Genomic DNA, 20,258 nt, shown 5'->3' with positions numbered 1-20,258 from the left:
TCCTCAACTTTCTCTTGCTTCTATTTATTTTCTTTCTCTTTTACACCACTTCAGACAGGGCTACATTAATTTATAACTGTACCCAGAAAGCTGCTGAATTCTTTGATTGGTCTAAAGTTCACAAACCTACTCTAGACTCTTTGACCCTCCCATGGAGATTAAGCTAATATATTTATACTTGATTAAGATAGTAACTCTTTCCATGTACTAGCCTTGCTGTAGAGTCTAGGGACATTTTATGAGTGTATGTGCAAGAGGCTAGTCTGTATAGTGGCATCGAATACTTAAGTTCAGTAAACTTAAGCATTAAGTTGACCTTCAAATGGTTTAAAGCCACATATACTATGTTTTTACACATTTTCCTTCCACCTCAAATGTCCTTTTTATGAGATTATCTGCTATACACTGCTAATTCATGGTAAATTACAACGAATCCCAGTGTGAGATCATAGGGTAGGGTATGTATGCATTTATGCTCTCCTCTGGAGTTCACAATGGCTATCACCTGTGATAGTAACAGAAGTGCAAAGGAGGTCACCTTATCAGATATCACAGAAGTAATGAATTCATTTTCTACTCCTGTCAACCTTCATTCCTTGCTCCCAAAGATACTACAGTATATTTTATTATCTTAATTTCAGACTTCAAGGAAAATAAGTTATAATTTAAGGTCCGCCAGTTAGCAAAAATGTCATGAAGACAAAAATTGTGCTAAAGTTAAAGAGAAAAAAAAAAATAAGTTGTTTTCAGAAAGAAATGATCAGCTGCGGAATTTTGTTTTGTTTTTAGCTATGGAGTTTGAAACCATAAACCTGTAAACCTGTAAATAACCTTGTAAATAAGCTTGTTTTTAATGCATTTCCAAAGTTTCAATGATCTTTGATCTTACACTTGAGTCTTTCTGGTTGGTTAAGAGAGAAGCAGTTTATTATTAAAGACAGGAAAAAGAAGTACCTAATGTATTGGAACGAAGGTGAAGATGCTGGTGATGATGATGACAAAATAAACTTCATGGATAATTCTGGTCATTAACAGCATCATCAGAAAGATCTTTGTGTAGCTTTGTAAGTGAGCTTCACAAATTAGTCATTTTGCTTCACAAATCAGTAACTTCTGGAATGCTGACCTAATATACCCAAGGCCTCACAAGAGAGCAAGCATTATCAGCCCTACAACCCCAACCTTTGGCTTAGGTTTAATTACACCACTCAGTTGTGGCTGGTGCTCTGGATTTCAACACCGCTAGACTTCAATGTGCTCATTAGCATGAGAAAGTCAATGGAAATGAAGCCAACCAGAATCTTCACTTTTATCCCATTTCACAGAACTTCAGTATAAAGGGTAAAGTGTATTGATTCCTGACTTCAGAATTCTGTTAACTTGGAAGAAAATGAGCTAAGTCTGGGATGTGACTACTAATCTGATGAGAGGGAAGACATGTTCTCCTCCTCAGTATCTTTCTGCACCTGACCCTTGTTCTCTTTGCTTCTGTGTTGTGTTCGCTTTCTAGTTCTTCCACACGTGTAGTATTTTTGATCCCAGACTATCTAATATTTGAAATGAAAAAGTAATTAGTTGAATTCAGAACCAAACATTTTTAAAAAGAAAGGACTCTTGGTTTCTAATATGTGCACAAACTACCTGTTTTTAGAAGGCAAAACACAATAAAACCAAACAGAAATTAGACATCTAAATCATGCGGTGGTTGTACTCTGCTACCCAGGGACTCCTCTATATGTTTATTTCTGCCCTGGCTTTGTGTTTCACTAGGACAAGAGCAACAATTGGAATTCCAATGTCCTTTATCTCCACAAAAATACAGTTTAATAGCATAAGTTAATGACTTAAAAGAACTTTGTCCTTCTGGATTTTTTATTTATGTCATTGAAGGCAGCATGTCGGATCGGTAAGAAGGATGTGAAGTGAATGAGAAAATAGGGACGTTTCCTTTTTTAATTTTTTCCCTCCTACCGAGTAGAAGGCGATCCAGTCCACGTTTTGCTGTCGACTCTGCCTCTGAATTTCGGCTGTGCAATGTGTAGCACGTTTCTCTCTCTCTCCCCTCCTTTCTCCTTCCCTCTTGCCTCTCGTGTCTGTCTCCAGGATTTCTCTCTTCCTATTTCAGAAGGACGCTCGCAGGCTCCCTCAGTCTGTGTGAAGCTGAGGTTTCCTCCGGATCCCGTATATCCCCAACACATACCTCCACGCACACACATCCCCAAGAACCTCGCGCTCACACCAACATACACACGCGCGCACACACTCGCGCTCGCCTGTCCACCTCCCTCCCGGGAGAGCCGGCGCGCGTTCCCACCTTCGCGGCGCACTCTAGCCAGCGGAGCTCGCCGCGCTCTAGGATTCTGCGGCTCGCGGCTCAGATCGCAGCTCTGAACCCCTATGGTCATTTTAAAAACATTTTTCCTTTTCCGCTTTCTCTTTTTTTAATTGCACCGTTTTCGATCTGAGAGGATAGCGAAGCAAGGCGGCTGCTTCCCCAGCCAGCCCTGGTTGGCTTGCCATCCTCCATCTGGCTTATAAAAGTTTGCTGAGCGCAGTCCAGAGGGCTGCGCTGCTCGTCCCCTCGGCTGGCGGAAGGGGGTGACGCTGGGCAGCGGCAAGGAGCGCGCCGCTGGCTCTGGCGGGCTTTCGGCTTGAGGGGCAAGGTGAAGAGCGCACGGGCCCTGGGGTTTACCGAGCTGGATTTGCATGTTGCACCATGCCTTCTTGGATCGGGGCTGTGATTCTTCCCCTTTCGGGGCTGCTGCTGTCCCTCCCTGCCCGGGCGGATGTGAAAGCTCGGAGCTGCGGCGAGGTCCGGCAGGCGTACGGTGCCAAGGGATTCAGCCTGGCGGACATCCCCTACCAGGAGATCGCAGGTAAGCGCGGGCGCGCGGCCGGGGCAGCTGCAGCCCTGGGCGGCCGCACGCCTCTTCCTCCCCCCTGTTGCTGAGTTGGTGTGTTCACTTTCTGTCAGGGATCCTCGGGGCACTGCGTCTCCGGGCCGGGCGGCGGGTGCTCCCGCGGGGAAGGTGTGCGTCTCCGCTGCTCATTGTGTGCACACGCGGGAGCACCCTCTTTCCCTCCCTCCCTCCCTCTGCTCTAGCGCTCGGCTACCTCCGTGGTTAGGGCGGGCCAGGCGGGCCGAGGAGCCGGGGGCACTCGGGGGTGGCCACGGGCCGAGGGCAGATCGCCGAGCGGGGCGCCCACCCTGCGCCTCTCGCTCCGGCAAACTTGGAAGAACTGCGACCGCAGTTTGCCCAGCGCCACCGTCTGAGTGGCGCCTTCTCCACTCCCGCCTTCGCGCCGGCGGGGGCGGCGGCGAGACGCAGAGGGCTCCCGAGCCCCTCTCTCTACTCTCGGGGTCGTGCGGGGAGGCTGAGCGCTCGCTGCCCGTGATGGGGGCGGGCTAACCCGAGGGGACACCGGCCGGGGCTCCGGCCTCGGACCGCGGCGTTTCGGGGCTGGTTTGGGGACTTCACGGACTGCCTATTTCAGATTTGGGGCGGGCTTTCCCGTTAAGGTTCCTCCGAGCTTCCCCGGTTGCGGTTGGTCACTCGTGTTGGGGAGACACCTCAGCCACCCTGCGCGGCGCCGCGTCCTGAGCGCGGCCTCGCTAGCCTGCGGGCTCTCGGAAGCTTAGCCAACTTGCGTGGGGGGCTCAGCTGGGGATTGGGCTCTGGGTCTGCGGACCCCGCGTCCCCCACATGCTCCGCCACTAGCATTCCTCGGCCGAGAGCTCAAGAGCCCCCACGCTCCCTCTCGGCGCCAGAGTGTGTAGCACTTGGTCTCCAACAACTTGCGCAGCAGGCTGGGCGCCTGTTTTCCGGCTCTTAGCTCCAACCGAATCCAGCTTCTCTGGGGCTCTGAATGAAACGTGTCCGGGAGATAATCCGCCGGCTGCGAGGGGAGCGAACTGAGGGAGGCCAAGGGAAACCTGGAGATGCTGCGAGGGCGCGGGCTGCTCAAACCGGGGAGCTGAAGTCCTTAATGACCTCAGATCGCCGAGCGTTGGAAACGCTGGATTTCCTTCAGCTGCTCTCCGCATGTGGCCAAAGAATTGGGATGGATGAAAAGCGTTTTGCAGTTGTGTTAAAACATCACAGTTTCAATACGTTGTGAAATTGCTGTTTTATTGTGATTGATCTCCAAACTCTAGAAGTGAGGGGCTTTACTCACACCGAAATTAACACATTTATATAAATTTGGGCATTACAAAAAAAAAAAAAAAAAAAAAAAAAAAAAAGAAAAAGCGCATATATCATGTAGCGTGGTGCCTTGTATAGAGGGAGCCTTTTTCACTTCGCAGCCAGACATTCCCTCCGAGTCAGGGCGAAGCCTGGGGTGAATTACAAGACTAATTTTCCATCCTTGTCACTTCGTGTCCCCCCACTTTCCAGAACTCCTTAATTTGTTAATGAATAGAGAGCAACTGCCCCTACAACCCCTTAAGTTTCTTAACTCTTTCCTCTTTGTCTACTATTATTTCATTCTTTTTAATTAATTGATAAGGATCAGCTTCGCTTTTTCCCCCTCCCCTAATCTCAGAGAATTCAACTTTTAAAAGGTTTGTAACACGGAGCACTTTAGAAACTTTTTCTCCTCTAATCCTTTTTTTTTTTTTCCCAAATTGTATCTTTCAAACAGATATTTCTCAACATGATTTCAGATAAGATATCTCAAAGAAGAAAATAGTTAAGTATTTTAAAATTGCTTTGGTATTCTTTAGTGGGTAATGAGACTCTCAGGAAACCATAGTCCATCCTCAGCACTATGAAAATCTCCTTAAGAACAAAGTGAAGACTTTCAGTATAAATGATTTCTGTAGTCAACATTTACTTTCTTGGAGAACATACCCAGTGGTTTATATGAATCGTTTAGTAGTGTTTTAGTAGCAGAAGGTTTAAAAAAAATTTTTTTTTCCTCCCTGCTCCTTTAAAATAAGTTCTGCCTATCAGATATGAATTCCTAATGTGTGGGCACTCTTGATTCTCCTACTTTCTAGGACAAAAGGCACACTGATGCTGGTGGACATAATCAAGAGCCTGGTGACCATTGTGTAAGAGGCACATTTGAAAGGAAAATAATGAATTGAAAGATAATTGTGTTTTTTAAGTGTCTACTTTTTTTTCCCAAACAATGCTAAAGTAAATTAGGTTTGCTATTGCTTTTAATAACCACTAAAGAAATATGACCAATTATTTAATGAATAATAGTAATTTCTCTCTAGTTCTTGATAATATTTACATTTAATTATCTAGGTGAGAGTTTCTATGGTGATTATCCTTTCTTTAAACTCCTTTTCATCCTTTGCCTTGTTTAGACATCCATTGGTTTGCTTGAGAATTGGCATGTGCCATTGGTAGTACCCCAGGAAACCTGCATTAAAAACAAACAAACAAACAAAAAATGCTCTTCAGACTTCACATTCATGAGAACTGTTTCTGGTGGAAGATGTTTGCAGGTAACTTGCTTCGAGAAATATCTGAAAAGTAATGACAGCATTATGTTTCATCATGACATTAAGGTTTTATTTAGAATTTGCAGTTATAAATAGTACTGCTTTCTATTCTAGGACAGAGCAAAGTTCTTCAGGTCATCAGGTGAGGGACTGTGGTAGGTAATATATGAAGTTTTCCTCTCTGAGAGTGCTTGGGAAGGGGTGTTTTACATCATCAATCTTCACTCAGCCCTGATTTTAAACTGTCACAGGCAGAACAGATCAACTCTATCCATCTTTGAAGACCTCCAAAGGAGAGTGGACTCCTGAGTCCTCTCAGCTCTCCATTCTAATAGTTCAGAATTCTTGTGGTGTAGAAATATTTCCACACATCTAGCCAAAAGCCTTTAGGATGTGCTCATTTATTTTCTCATGTTCTAGCTTCTGGGAAGATAGTGAGCAGTACATCCTCAGTGTGACAGATTCCTGTCTTTCCTCAAGCTTCATTAATCCTGTTATCCCATTTTCCACTTTGACTCATCGTGGTGGCTCTAAACTACTGGAACGCCACAGCTGACAGTGGAACCTGTTGCTTTAGACTTATTCTGTCACTGTCTTAAGCCCTAAGCCTTTTTGGAGTCGTCAATTATGATACTCTGAAGTTAACAGTGACTTATGTGTTCATGTTTCCATTGCACGTAGGTTTATTTAACAATCTCATGTACAAAAATTCTGTGCCCATCACCTATGTAGAGGCATCACCTTGAAAACATTACCTTAATGAACATTTCTAATAATTTATATATGCTAACATTAGCCCTATTTTATGGATGAAAAAACTTATCAGAAGAGACTGAACTAATTAACTTGGCAAGGTGACCAGGCTAGACTTCAAACCTAGGGAGGCTGGTGCCAGAGTCCGGAGACCTAGCGTGGCCCAGAACCTTACAGTATTAAGCTGCTAGCCTTTGTTGAATGATTGCATTAAAAATGTATTACATCCTCTTTTATTAGTAATCATTTGCAAGCGTATGGTTGTTCATTACTGTATACTTTTCTTTTTACTTGTAATATCGCTAACATCTCAGAATCACTTTGAATATGTTTTTATCTTCTCACAAATTGGCCACATTACCACCACTAAAATGTCCATATATTTATGCATTTTCCTAATCATTTTATTGTATAGATGTATGTGGTTATATGAAACACAGAAACTAAAGTACATGTGTTGGTTTCTTTCCATGTTCTGAATCTGCTGGAATATTAGTCTAATAAAACTTCTGATAGGAAGTTATCCATGGGGATGAAAGAAGAAGGGAAATTATCTCTACAGGTTAGGACAAAAATTATAATAAACTCTATTTTCAATATTTACTTTGCCTTGCTTTCTGTCTCAGGTATTTCGAGAATTGGATGGCAGCTAGATGTTAAGATAGCATTAAACTCTTCTCACATCTCTTTGATGTCAGTTTATCAGCTGTTTATCTCAAGGTCTACAGTAAAAAAAAAAAAAGTTCTTTTATACTCTGCTGATGTACTAACAATTTTTTTCTAGTCTTTTATTGGCTTCAAGGATACTCACAGACACACACACACACACACACACACACAAGCACATGCTTGACCTTTGTCAGATAACTCTTGCCTGTCTTTGGAAATGGGTCCTGTCCTCTGCTCCCCCAGCAAACCAACTTATTTAATATATTTGCCATTAACACGTTTTTTGTTTGCATGTAGACAATAGATTAACATAAATGGAAAAACTGTTCCTCTTTTATAGCCATATTAAATGTCGTACTTTGGGATAAATTATTTAAGTTCCATTTATTTGCTGCCTTCAAAGATTCTGAGGTCTTTGCCCTCTGTTTAGTTATCTGACATCTTTAAAGTCCTTTGGATGAGCAGTGTGATTTATAAATGAATTAGCTGAACTTCAAATTATTATTATTTTTTTTTATGATTTGGCAGGTCACTAGATTTCTAAAAGAATTACATTAATTCCAGGTATCAAAGCAATCTAAAATCTGGACTATTAGGAGTGCTACTTGTTAAACTCTTGATTTGGGAATTAATTTTAGGGTGATCCTTGCAAACAGAGTTATGGTAACTGATTTAATTAGAGGATAATATGTCATCATTGGGAACAAGTCTTTAAGTTGACTGATATACTTTTTTTTTTTACATGAAACACATCTTTTAATTGCATTGCATCTTAATAGCTTGTGAGTAGAAATGTAGGCCACTCTCAAAGTTAATTTAAAAATGTACAGCATTATATATTGTGGTATAAAGATTATGTCATTATGTAAGAAAGTGACTAGCATTCCTTTAAAATTATGGGTTAAATTTATGAATACTACAGAATTGTCAGGTACTTTTATGCTAAAATGACCTACCTTCATTCACTAGAGTTGAGTAGATATAAGAATTTGGGGTAGAGATAACAGTAAAATAGTAGCTAACAAAGTGATTTTAACTACTTAATTTTATATTCAAATGTGCAAAAGTAGGATTATAAGACTGCCTCCCCCACCCCCTGCCTTAATTCTCATCTCTCAAAATATTTCTAGCAAGGCCAGAGGTAACTCAGAGTTGTCTTGTCAGTATAAACAACTATTTGATATTTTTAAAAACTTGATGTTTATATCCCTAAATTCTGCTCTGCTAAATTCTTTAGCTATACATAACTCAGCTTAAATAGTTTCATAGATTTCCCCAGTTTATTCAGTTTACAGTAATTTAAATGATAATGTTTGAAAGTGTTATTGAATCTCTGGGATAGCATATTTGTAAATAAAAGTTTCATAGTGGTAAGTTTTAGGTAAAGATTTCTCAGTTTTAAATATTTTGGATGCAAATATCAAGTTTTTAAAGACTTGAGATGAAAAGTATTTTCTAAACAAGTGCAATAGGAAGAAGGAAAAATAGGAATTTGGTTCTGCATGTATACATTATGTAGGTTGTTGATTTTTTAGTCACCCATTCTTCCCTTCCTTCTGGCAATTTTTAAGCTCATGTACTAAATATTTATTGTACATTTACTATGTTAAGTCTCTGTGCCACCTGCTTGGTCTAGAGTCCCAGGAAATTTTGATCCCAGCAGGGAGACAGAAATTCAGGGCACCATTCAACATGAGTTAACTACAGCTGGGGTAAGTACACAGTACTAAAGGTACCTGGCACTGCAGGGACATTTTATAGGAGCCTTTGATCTAGGCAGAGGGTTTTAGAAATGCGTCCTTGAGGAAAAGCCAGGGGATCTTGACCATGAGAAGCCATCAGTAAGGAATGGGAACAGTGGAAGGGACACATATGTCCTGTAAGCAGAGAACATGGGACACCCGAGAAGAGTTCCAAACCTGGGGTACAGCCTGGGAGCTGGGGAGAGGGCCAGGTGAGTGACTTATATGAAGGACTCAAGGATAGCCCCAGCATGTCAGCCCTGTGTCCTTTGCTTTTTCACAGCAGATTGGGTCCTTTAACTCAAAAGCACAGCAGTTTAAAACTCAAGTTTTACACATGCAGTTGCTTTAAATATACTACACTAAGAACCTGCCTGCTTCTGTGCCCTGCAGAACTGCACCTGTCCTGCTCGCTGGGCATAAGGCAAATCCTGGGGCAATAACTACTGCAAGCTGCTGCTGCCCTTTGCAGCTCTCTGCCCCAGGGACTCCCCAGCATGTTGCCAAGTGACATTGCCTGGGTACATAATGCCCTTTCTCCCATTGCCTATTCCCCTGGGAGTGCCTCCTGCCCTTTGGGCCTTGGCCCCTCTGTTGGCTGTGGATGGTCTGTTGTGAGGGACCTTCCCTTACTTGCAACCCAAGCGCCTCTCAAATGAAGCGCACTATGTGCTACTGCCACCTGGAGGTCATACCATTTTCCTTGAGAAGCTGAATGCCTTGAACTCAGATGACTTTTGCCTTTGGCCTGAGAGCAAAAAAGCCATCTGAGAAGTGTTTCCATCAGGATGGACAAGGTTTTCAAGAGTTACTTTGGTTGCTCTGGAGAGCAACAAGATGGAGAATTAATCAAATCGTATCATCAGTCCCTAAGATTTAAACCATGCTGTGTCAATGGCCTAAGAACCAAATATCAGTGTTTAACTGTAATTACTAGAATCAAAGAATAAAGCAATTTCTTTGACCTTAGTAGGTGGGGACCGTAGGTGGTGGCAAGATTTAATTGGGGCCGTGAAGGATAGGTAGCATTTGGCAAAAGACTATGAAAGAAGGTGGTGTTCAGGGGAGAGTTCATATATGTGAACCAAACAGGGTGTGAACAGCAAAGAAAGGAATTTATTAAGAATTTGTAAAAAATAATATTGAGCAGTTTGGGTGGGGTTGGATTTTTGGAGGACCTTGGAAATCCCAGGCTTTGTAGAAGGGGAATGAGGTCATTCTTCTAGGTTATTGGCAGTGAAGTGACATGATGAGAGTATTGTTTTAGACTGGTCAAGCCTTATAAACAGGACGGATTAGAGAGGAGGTCATTAGAGTCCCAGGGGGATGAAGGAGGATCTGGAGGAGGCTGTTTCAGAGGCTGAGCAGGAAGTGCTGAGGATCCAGAGGAGGGCAAGAGGAGAGAAGGGGCCAAATAAGGTCATCCCAGAAGAGGAGACAAAGAAAATTGAAATTTTAGTAAATTTTAAAAACCTAAAAACTTGACTGCACTATGTAGAAGTTCCAGTAAAAGCATAAAAAGGAAGAACTGTTGAAACTCTTTCCTGAAATAACCTGTGTCAGTTAAGATGCTTTTGGCTGCGGGTCACAGAGAATCCTGACTCCTAGGCTTCACACAGCAGGAGGTCCCAACACAGGGCAGTTCTAAAAGTGAGAAAGTAGTAATTTTATAGTGTCTTCGGGGTGGCAGGTTTCTCCACCTTGAATCCTTATTCTACCATATCACCTCCATATGAACTCAAAGTGGCTGCTGGAGTACCAAAGCCACCAAAAGGGACTCTTTGTCCCCACATGTTCTTGGGGGAGACTCCCTTCAGGAGTCCCCACAGATGCACACTTCAGTCCAGAGTTGCTTCCTATGCCCATGCTCTAAGGGAACGGAAAGGGACCCTAGGCCTTGAGCTGGACTAGTCACCCATGTGCCCTCTGAGGGAGCTGATGGCCACTACATTGCCTGTTGAATCTTTGTATTCTTAATAAGAATCCCAAGGAATTGCATTGTGATGGAGAAATTTGAGAGAAAATACACAGACTGTCTGAATTAATTAGGTATTTAGCTTTGTCTCTTTAATCTGGTATTTCTCAACCCTGGGCAATAGTGAATTGATAAATGTTTAACAGTTGGTCTGGGGGGATCTGGAGGCCTCTGATTTGTAGCATCTGCCAATTTCTGTTACATAAACATTCCCACCATGACCAATTCCAAGCTGCCAAGAATTAATAACCAGTTCACAAAATTTCTTAGATTTTAATAATCAGTTCTTGCTAGTTGGAAAGAGCCTGGGCCATTGTGCGGAGTACATTTAAAATCTTGCGGGATATTAAAAAAGAAAACCAACCCTATACCTGAGCTTTATCTTTAGAGATTCCGATTTTAATTGGTTTGGGAAGAGGGGCCTGACCCTTCTCTCCATCCCTGTCTTCTTTTCCTTCTTTTTTATATCACCTGAATTAATTCTGATGTGATTCTGTGACTGAGATCCAGTAATCTGGAGCAGGAATACTTAATAAACTTTGTGCATTGCAATCACTGAAGGAGGGCGGGCTAAATACAAATGGCTGGAGTTCACTTCTCAGAGTTTCTGATTCAGCAGTTTGGGGCTGGGTCTAAGAATTTGCATGTCTAGAAAGTTCTTTGGTGATGCTAACTGATGCTGTTGAATCTTTGGGAGTTACACTCTGAATTCCATTCAAAGTGGGTTGTTTATTTATGCTTGCAGTGCTGCGGATTGATCCCAGGGCTTCCTGCATGTTAGGCAAGTACTCTGCCACTGAGCTACATTCCCAACCCTTTTCATTTTATTTTGAGACAGGTTCTCTTAACTTGTCCAGGCTGGCCTTGAACTTGAGATCCTCTTAACTCAGCCTAAGAAATACTTGGGATTACAGGTGTGCACCATCATGTGTGCCTCAAAGTGCTTTCAAATACAAGTTTCTGTCAGGGTACAGTTTCTACCTTGGTCTTGGATAAGAATCCTAAGAAAATAGGTTATCATTCCAAATTGTATCTCTCATCTTCCCAGATTTCTTTAAAAAATTTGCCTTGGCCACTAGGGGGACCAAGGAAAAGAGTCCTACTACCTGTACCTGGAACTGTAGGGCCACCCCAGCTACCTTGAAGATTAGAGGGGAATCTCCATGTTGCTCTAAAGGGGAGGTTGGCAGCATTATTTAAAGTCACACTTTAGGATCCTCACTCTTTCATTATAAGAGCCCCATTTTTCTTTGATAATTTGGCATGCTTTCTGCAAGTATACATGACTTTTCTTCTTATAATGTCTGCCCTATTTAGAGGATTTTGGGTAAAGAGGAATCCCATCCCTTCATGTCCTCTTTGAGCTGTTTTTTCCACCTTAACCTCTTGGGTACTGATCTAGCCATTTTTCCTGACCTCTAGGTTCTTACAGGAGACTGCATTTAAGAGCTGGTCACTTTTCATTTTACATACATTTAATTAAATTTATAGCATAATCCATTCTGGGCATGCAATCTTGGGTTCTGTAGGCTTTATCACTTGCATGTTTGTTCCTTATTAAGGTTCTTAAATTCCTTAAGAAATTGACTTTCTCTATGTGCCCTAAGGAGAACTGGGAGAGACTACCAGGGGACAGTGCTCTTCAGTTGAATTTCAAGGAATTAGAGATATTTCCTCTTAAGTCTGCAATGCTTGAGACAATGATGTTCTCTGCAAAGAAAGCACTTTGAGGTCTTGTAAAAAATGATGAATAATTTTCACTTGTTATTTTGCTAATGGGTCAGAGTAACTCAAAAGTCAATAGCACTGGTGAATTGAACTTGAAAAAAGCCAGCCCACACAGAGAATAGATATTTTTAAATGATAGGCTTTAACTTTCTCCTAAAAAAATAAGAAAATATTGTCCTTTAGCTATTTGCTTTCCTATTTTTTTTAATAAATTCCAATGATTAGGAGTTTTTAAAACCTCAAAACCTGTAAAATTTAAAAGAGCCAATAATTTTTTTAATGCAAAAAACTTAACCAATATTTTCTTTAAATACAGTGAAGTAATTTATTAAATAAAAAAACTGCTCCTGGGAATTAACTTGTCCAACTAACCATCCTCATATCTTCGCAGTTACTTTGTATCTTTAAGATTCCTATTACTTTAAAGGGATATTTATACTAAGGAACTGATTTAGAATCAGAGTTTTTAAAGACCTTTTATGGATAAGCTGTTGTAAAATATCACCAATATACAAATCAAGATTTAATCCTGGACTTCTGTTTTTCTGTTTTAACAAATGTTTTTTAAGCTTTTAGGAGCTCTACATGGAAAATAGGAATTTGTAATTCTAAAGTGCTAACACTGGAAATGCAGGATTCCTGTCTCTACTACTCTGATGTGTTAGGACTTTTCCAGCCATATATTTGTATTGAACTTGGGAAACATAGTTTACTGTTAGGTTTACATTATCAAGTGCTAATGTGTGAAAGGCTTTTATTGTGCTTTTACTACTCACATGATTATGTGGTATCCTACTCAGTATTCTTTCAGAGACTTGTGGGTATTAGACATCACGAGGTCAAGTACTATGTTAAACGCTCAGGCCAACCTTTTTATATGACTGCAATAAAGAATATATTCATTTCACTTACATTACCACATGACTCTTCTGAAAGGTCAGTTTCAATTGAATATAAAATACCTTACAAAATGGCAAGTCTTATGTCATCAACAAACAAACCCATTATGAATATTCCCTTTCTGGTTCACACCTTCCTCTCTTGGAATAGTAACTAGAAAGTTTCTTAGAATCACTTAGAGATCTTCATCATATATTTTGTATAGTAGACATAAAAATTGTACAAACATACAGTTTTCTGTTTTAGTAAAAAAAATATGTACATATAGAGTAATCATATTGAAATTTCAGCTAAGAAAACAAGTTAAGTGCATTAGGTATTCACAGCACAAACAAATGAAATTATACATTTTCCATTTTGTTTTTCACAAAAAACTTAACAAATGAACTTTGAATGAATTGCTCAGCTTGGGTTATTAACATAAAGATAAATGATGTTCTAGGAAGTTACCTGCATAAACATAAGCTGATTTCTGTGATTTGAGTGGCAATTTATTCTTACCCAGAACACGCTTAGCAGACTATGCAAAGGTTTTCAGTTTAAGGTTGACTATATATAGAAATATTGGTAAGAATGATCTTAAATTGTATGTGGTAATCAAGGTCACATTTGGTAACTGGAATAGCAGTTTCCTATAACTAGAAAACGTCTCACACATTTTAAAAATAATTTCAATCTTTCTAACTGTTTGTATATGAAGCATACCTCTTGACAGAAACCATTGTTACCCCCTGAAATATTTATTTTCAAAAGTAAGATTTTATATTCGAAACAAAGTCTTTAAATGTTCTATATTTTCAAAGTCCTGGAAACAGTATGATTTGGGGGGAAAAAAGTGAGCCCCTCTCACAATTAGCATAATCAGGAAATATGGAAAGAGGGAACACAGACAAGCAAGAGCAGGCTTTTCCCAGCTCCAGGGTTCTGAGAGCTGTCTTTATTCAGGGTGACAATTCCGATTTTAACCTAATTAAGCATTAGAGAGTACCAGCCTCCAAAGAGATCAGCCTGAAGCTTCCTCCATGTACGGAGCTGCTTGTTCCCTCCCTTTTCCCTCCTGGGCACTGCTGGGAGCTGCTGCCTGGGACTTCTGGAAGGTGCCAGGGATGCCCAGAAGGAGGCTCTGCTGTACAGCACCAGTCTGTAGGTGCATCACCTTAAGCCACATTTCAGCCTGGTTGCTGTGGAATTGATTTTCACGGCTCATGACAGAAGCTGTTTTCAGCCCATGAAAAGGAAGTGGCTGGGGTTGGGACTCCTAACACAAACAGCAAATTGCTCCATGGCTTTCATAGCACTCGAGGTCTGTTACCTTAAGGTTCTAATGGCCTTTTAACAGTGTTTCCAGCTGAGCAGCAGATGTAAAGGATCCTGCACGTTGAAAGCACTGTTCTTTTTTCCCCCTTCCCTGGAAGAATCATTTTTTACAGACATTGTACTAACACCATATCCTAGGCTCTATTCCTTGGCGTATTCGATTTTAAAAAACTGAAACAAATCCCAGATAAATAGAAAGTGCTATCAGTGCCATAAATCCGCTGCCTCATTGGGCTGTCGGTCCTGGATTACCGCCCACCAGGAACTGAGGTCACTGAGGATGTGCCTTCACCAGTCACAATGGTCCCAAGGGGCAATACCACATCAGGGAACAAATAATTAATGGGATTCCGTGAAGTTTCTAAAACGCCTTGTATTTTTAAGTCAATTCATTTCAGTCCTAAAAATTGCAGTGTATGTCTGAAAACAGCCCATTTAACTTCTACACTGCTTCCCATCTACCTTGGCTTTCCTTTAGGTTGTTTTGCATGCTTTGTCCTCTCTTGGTCACAGCTGTGAAATGTTTCCCGAATAGGCAGCTCTGTGCGCTCCTCCTCTGCATGGTGAACTTGAAGGCCAAGTTGAAAAAGGTCAGTGGAGGTGGATTTTAGGGATGAGGGGGAAGAAGTTAAACATGACTGAAGAATTGTCAAATTAGAGTCTTTTTCCACTTTAATTAGAGAAATAATATGTCTTTTGATTTCACATAGCTCCAAGCAGGCTTTGTATTTCCATTCTCCAGTGGTAACTGGAATAGGCAAGAGAAAAACTTCCTCTCTCCAGGAACTCGCCAGTTATATAGGCTCTGGAAAGAACCTTCAAAAAGCATGTGAACTGCCACCACCTTTGTCCCCGAAGTTGAAACTGTGCACATTGCAATCCTGAGGCAAATGACTTCCTCTCTCTCCTCCTTGTCACTTTTTCCTCCCTGTCCTCTTCACTCCTGTAACCCACCTGATTTTCCTCAGCTGCTGCCCCTTTTAGGGTAACAAGAAAAAAAACATTTTAGTCTGACCTAATTGAAAATCTAGTCTGATCAGTTCGCCTCTCTGGCTCTTCCTGTTAATCCTGTGGGATGCTGGGGTGGTGTGCTGAGAGATTGCTTTGGCTCCTGGCTCCTCTCCTCAACCTCTTCTGAACCTGTTCCTGCTTCCATTTCTTTTTCTTCTGTAAACAGAAGAATAGTCATCCCTACCTCTCATCATTGTGATTGCATAAAGTGAATTAACATTTATAAAATTCTCAGAACACTGCCTGACATATAATAAACGCTTGTCACTTAGCAAATGATAGATAAGAAAATCAACACCTGAGATGAGGGCGTGAGTGACAAGGGAGTGGCTCCTCCAGGAGAGAAGTCCTGTTCTTTGGGCACATCCCATTTCTAGGGCCTGGCTGCTCTGGACTGCTGACCTGTGACCTGGTCCTGTTCACCCTCACATTGGTCTTTCTGGCCTGGAGACCTCCTGGCCTGTCACTTACTGGCCTCTGACCATCTCCAACCTTGCTCACCTTGTGTGGTAGGACCTTGACAAGCCTTCTAGTTTGCAAATGAGTCTTCCCAGAGGGCCCCAGGCACTGCTGGGCTTAACCCCATGGTGTGGGGTTAGCCTTCCCCCGAGTTTCCCCTAAGGTTGGTGTCAGGTAGCCCACCAAGTAATCTCCTCCCAGAGTCCTGCACAGGATTTAGGCCAGAAATCCTGATTCTCTTTGGCTTCCCCACATTGAGTCAAAACTCAGGGAGGAGCAGCTAGGTGACTTGGCAAACATTACCTTCTGCCCTCCTCCCTCTGTGAAGGACATCTTGGGCCCCAGTAGGTTTGCTGCTTTCCTCCTTTCTGGCTGAACCTCAAGCTCTTCAGCCAGATTTAGAAACTTCTGCCAGCAGACCTTCGTGCCCTTAGAGCCTATAAGGAAATAGTCATTTAAGAGGCAAACAAATGGAATCAGTTAGGTCTTTGCAAAATATTATCCCCATTATATAAGCAAGACCAAAAGTTCTGAAGACTCTGAAACACCCTGCAAATTGGAAAGGCTGAAGTCTGTACTTAATGGGACTCTTTGCACTTCCTGGCAGATGCCTTAGAAGTCAAAGGACCTAGTTCCTTGTTTTGTGCTTAAAAATTGGTTGTTTGTCTTACTTTCCTCTTTGAACCCCAGATTCCTTACCTATATAAAAGGGAAATAATGTTGCCTGACTCCTAACATTTTTTGTGAACTGCTAGGTGGCATGATAACATGACCATCCTGATGAAGAAAGGTCTCAAAGTAAATGTGACTTCTCCTTTTTCCAGTTGCCTCCTGACACGTGACTCGTATGAGAAATCTTCTATTTCATAGTGGGAAGAGGAGCGAAAACCTAGTAGGCTGCAATTCCCTCTTTAGACTTAGTCATTTTTAATTTCCTTTTATGATGAGCTTCTGAGAGAGAAGCTCGAAGAGAACTTTAAAAGATGGTCTTGAAATGCTATTAAATGTCACGTAGAAAATCTTTAAAAAAACATTTACTTTAATCTTCTTTTTGGTTTCCTGCTTGGAAATGGCACGGAAACTTCTCTCGCCATTTTCACAAGTTTCTGTTGTACTTATTCTTTGTAGGCAGAATGATCTATCTTATGTGCACTTTGGTTAGTTTAATTTTCTTGTTTTTTGTTTTTTCTTTTTAACTGACATAATGTGCATATTTATGGGGTGCAGGGCAGTAATTCAATACATGTATATAGTGTGTAATGATCAAATCAGAGTAATTAACTTTTCCATTTCCTTATATATTCATCATTTCTTGGAATTTGGAGGCTTTGAATACTTCTCTTCTGGTTCTTCATAAATACGTTGAAAGGTTGTTATAAACTGTAGTCAACCCACTGTGCTATAGAACACTAGAACTTATTTCTTCCACCTACCTGTGTTTTGGTACCTGTTATCTAACCTCCCATCCCTCTTTTCCCCCTGCCCTTCCTTGTAACCACTATTCCATTCTCTTCTACTTTTGAGATCAGCTTTTATTAGGTTCCACATAGGAGCAAGACTATGTTGTATTTGTCTTTTCTGTGGGTGGCTTATGTCACCTCATGTAATATCCTTCAGTTCCTCCATTTTGCCACAGATAGCAGAATTTCATTCTTTTTTGTGACTGAATAATATTCCATTGTTTTTATGCCACATATTCTTTACCCATTCATCAGCAAATGGAACTTGGTTGATTCCATATTTTGGTGAATAGTGTTGCAAAAACATGGAAACACAGGTACCTCTTTAATAAACTGATTTCATTCCCTTTATGTTTATGTCCAGAATTGGAATAGCTGTGTTGTTTGGTAGTTCTATTTTTAATCTTTTTGAGGAACTTCTGTACTGTTCTTTATAATAATATCCATTCCTACCCTCAGTGTATAAGTTCCTTCTTCAAATAATTTAATAATTTTCAGGTTGGTTTTTTTTTTTTGTTCGTTTGTTTGTTTTTAGCAAATAGTCATTCTGACTGGGGTTTGATGATATCCCATTGTGGTTTTGATTTGCATTTCCCTGATGAAGTCAAACTTTTTAAAAAAATTTCTTTAAACCGGTGGTTCTCAAAATGGCATGTGAGTCAGAATCACCCAGAAGATTTGCTCAAACATGGACTGCTGGGCCCACCCTGTTTCTGGTTCTGTGGGTATGAGGAGGTGCTCTCAGACTTGGGTTTCTTACAAGTTCTCAGGGATACTGGTGCCGCTGGGTGCTGGACTACTCTTTGACAGCTGTTGTCTTGAAATGTAAACCCATCAGATCACTTTGTTCTCTAGTAGCTTGAGAATAAAATTGAAACATCTTGGTTTGACCTTCAAGAACTCAACCTATCTTTCTAACTTAATGCCAAGTATTCTTCTTCTAGAAATGTCCATCTGAAAAAACTTCTTCACTGAATTGATTTTCCTTCTGTACACATATCATTTGTTCACACTCAATACAATACTGAACTGTCTTCCCTACTTGCTCTTCCAAGTAAAGTTCAGCCGAGCTAAAATTCCCCTTCAAGTTCTCCTCAAAACCCTCTTCAGATTGATTTGTCCAAGGCCACTCAATTCCAGTTTCCTCAATTGCCAATCTTGAGTAGTGCTTTTGTCAGCTTCTTCGTTCCCAAAGACCTGACAAGAATATTTAAAGGAAGAAAAGTTTATTTGGGGCTCAAGATTTCAGAGGTTTCGTCTGTGGTTGACTGACTCCATAGCTGTGGCCCTGAGGTGAAGCAAACATCATGACCAAAGAGCATGGCGGAGGAAAGCAGCTCAGAACATGGTCACGAAGGAGAGAGAGTGAGGAGCGCATGCTTCTCTTACCAGGGACAAAATATAAACCCCCAAGGGATGCCATCAGGACCTGCTTCATCCAGGCTGTCTATGGTTATAGCCCAGTGAATCCATGTCAGTGGATTAATCCACTGATTATGTTAAGGCTCTTGTAACCCAATTATTTCACTTCTGAACATTCTAGCATTGTCTCACACGTGAGCTTCTGTGGGAACCATACTATCTAAACCATGACAGGTAGTGTCTTTTCTTTTGGAAATGAATCAAGTTCTACTCTCATTTGTCTTGCATCCTTCAAAATGAGGTGCTTGGTTTTGTCTCCCAGATTTGCTTCTGAGATATCTGAGGGCACTCTTACCACAGTCTTGTTTTCCTGGAGCAGAATGCCTGCTTAGTAGGTATTCAATAAATAATTAACTACTCCTTGATTTGAATTATAAAAAAAGATTTTTTTTTCTTTTTGCCTGGCAGAACTTTCAGACAACTTTGAGTAAGATCAAAATTAAATGGCATAATATAAAGACAGCCTTCTATTTCCTTTGAAAGATCGCTACTGATAAGCTCTATTAGCTAAGCCAATGGAAATCAATTTGAAGAAGTATAGACCAGCAGAGTTTATTGTGTGGAACATGCATTTTTTTTGCTTTCAATTTATACTAAAGCATAACATTTCTCCCACTGAAGCACTGCCATATATAGGTATATGTCTATCAAAATGTTTTTAAAAAATGTGGCATATTTTAGCTATCACTGACATCCATTTTCAAATACCTGAAAAGATTAGAGAAGTTAAATGTAAAGAGTACTTTAAATGGCAGTGACATTTCCTGGGAGATAAAGAAGTTGATAGAGAGGAAAGTTAGTTTAAAAAGTCAGGCCTAGGGATAAAGCAATCAAGCTGTACTGCCTTTGGAATGATCTATTTACGGTGGAGCCTTTGAATAATAAATTGTGCTGCTGGCATGGACGTAGGAACCACTTATAATTTTGTGAATTCCATTTTTAGCTGTTACCTACTTAGGGCCTCTTACATATGTCAGCACAGGTTAGTAACAATTTATTTTTAATTGCTTGGCTAAAAGAGCAGCACTCAGTTTCCTTGCCCTAGAGGTTCACATGGAGTAGTGAGGACAGACATACAGATGAGCCACTTCCCTGTGATGTGGGAGTGGAGTGATGAAGACGTAGGTCGCCAGGGGACAGGTAAAGGTAACCCATCGGAGGGAAGAGGCCAGAGGGGTTCAAGGCCGAGTCAAGGGGTTCTGAAGTCCTTCTTTCTCTTTTGTAGAATAATGTAATTCTGATATAGTATTAATAGGTCTCTCAGATAAGTGGGTGGACTCTACTTACATTGTAAATATGGAGGTTAAATTCCCCTGTTACATAGATCATGCCCTAGGAACTCCTTCAGAAATGGACAGCTCTGG

General features: G+C 41.1%; 1 protein-coding gene across 2 annotated transcripts in view; it reads left to right on the top strand.

Annotated features, from left to right (window-relative positions):
* Positions 1-2,166: 2,166 nt before the first annotated feature.
* The window catches only part of Gpc6 (glypican 6), a 1,078,957-nt gene continuing 1,060,865 nt past the window's right edge, over positions 2,167-20,258 (top strand). For both annotated transcript variants that reach the window (XM_047552639.1, XM_047552638.1), the window contains exon 1: positions 2,167-2,876. In XM_047552639.1, the coding sequence (XP_047408595.1) occupies positions 2,717-2,876 (160 nt within the window). In that variant the 5' untranslated portion in view covers positions 2,167-2,716. The remainder of the gene's footprint in view (positions 2,877-20,258) is intronic.

Source organism: Sciurus carolinensis, chromosome 5 (genome assembly GCF_902686445.1).
Source record: "Sciurus carolinensis chromosome 5, mSciCar1.2, whole genome shotgun sequence".
NCBI classification, from domain to species: domain Eukaryota; kingdom Metazoa; phylum Chordata; class Mammalia; order Rodentia; family Sciuridae; genus Sciurus; species Sciurus carolinensis.
Note: the sequence above shows the minus strand (reverse complement) of the source record. Positions and strands in the feature narration are given on the sequence as shown.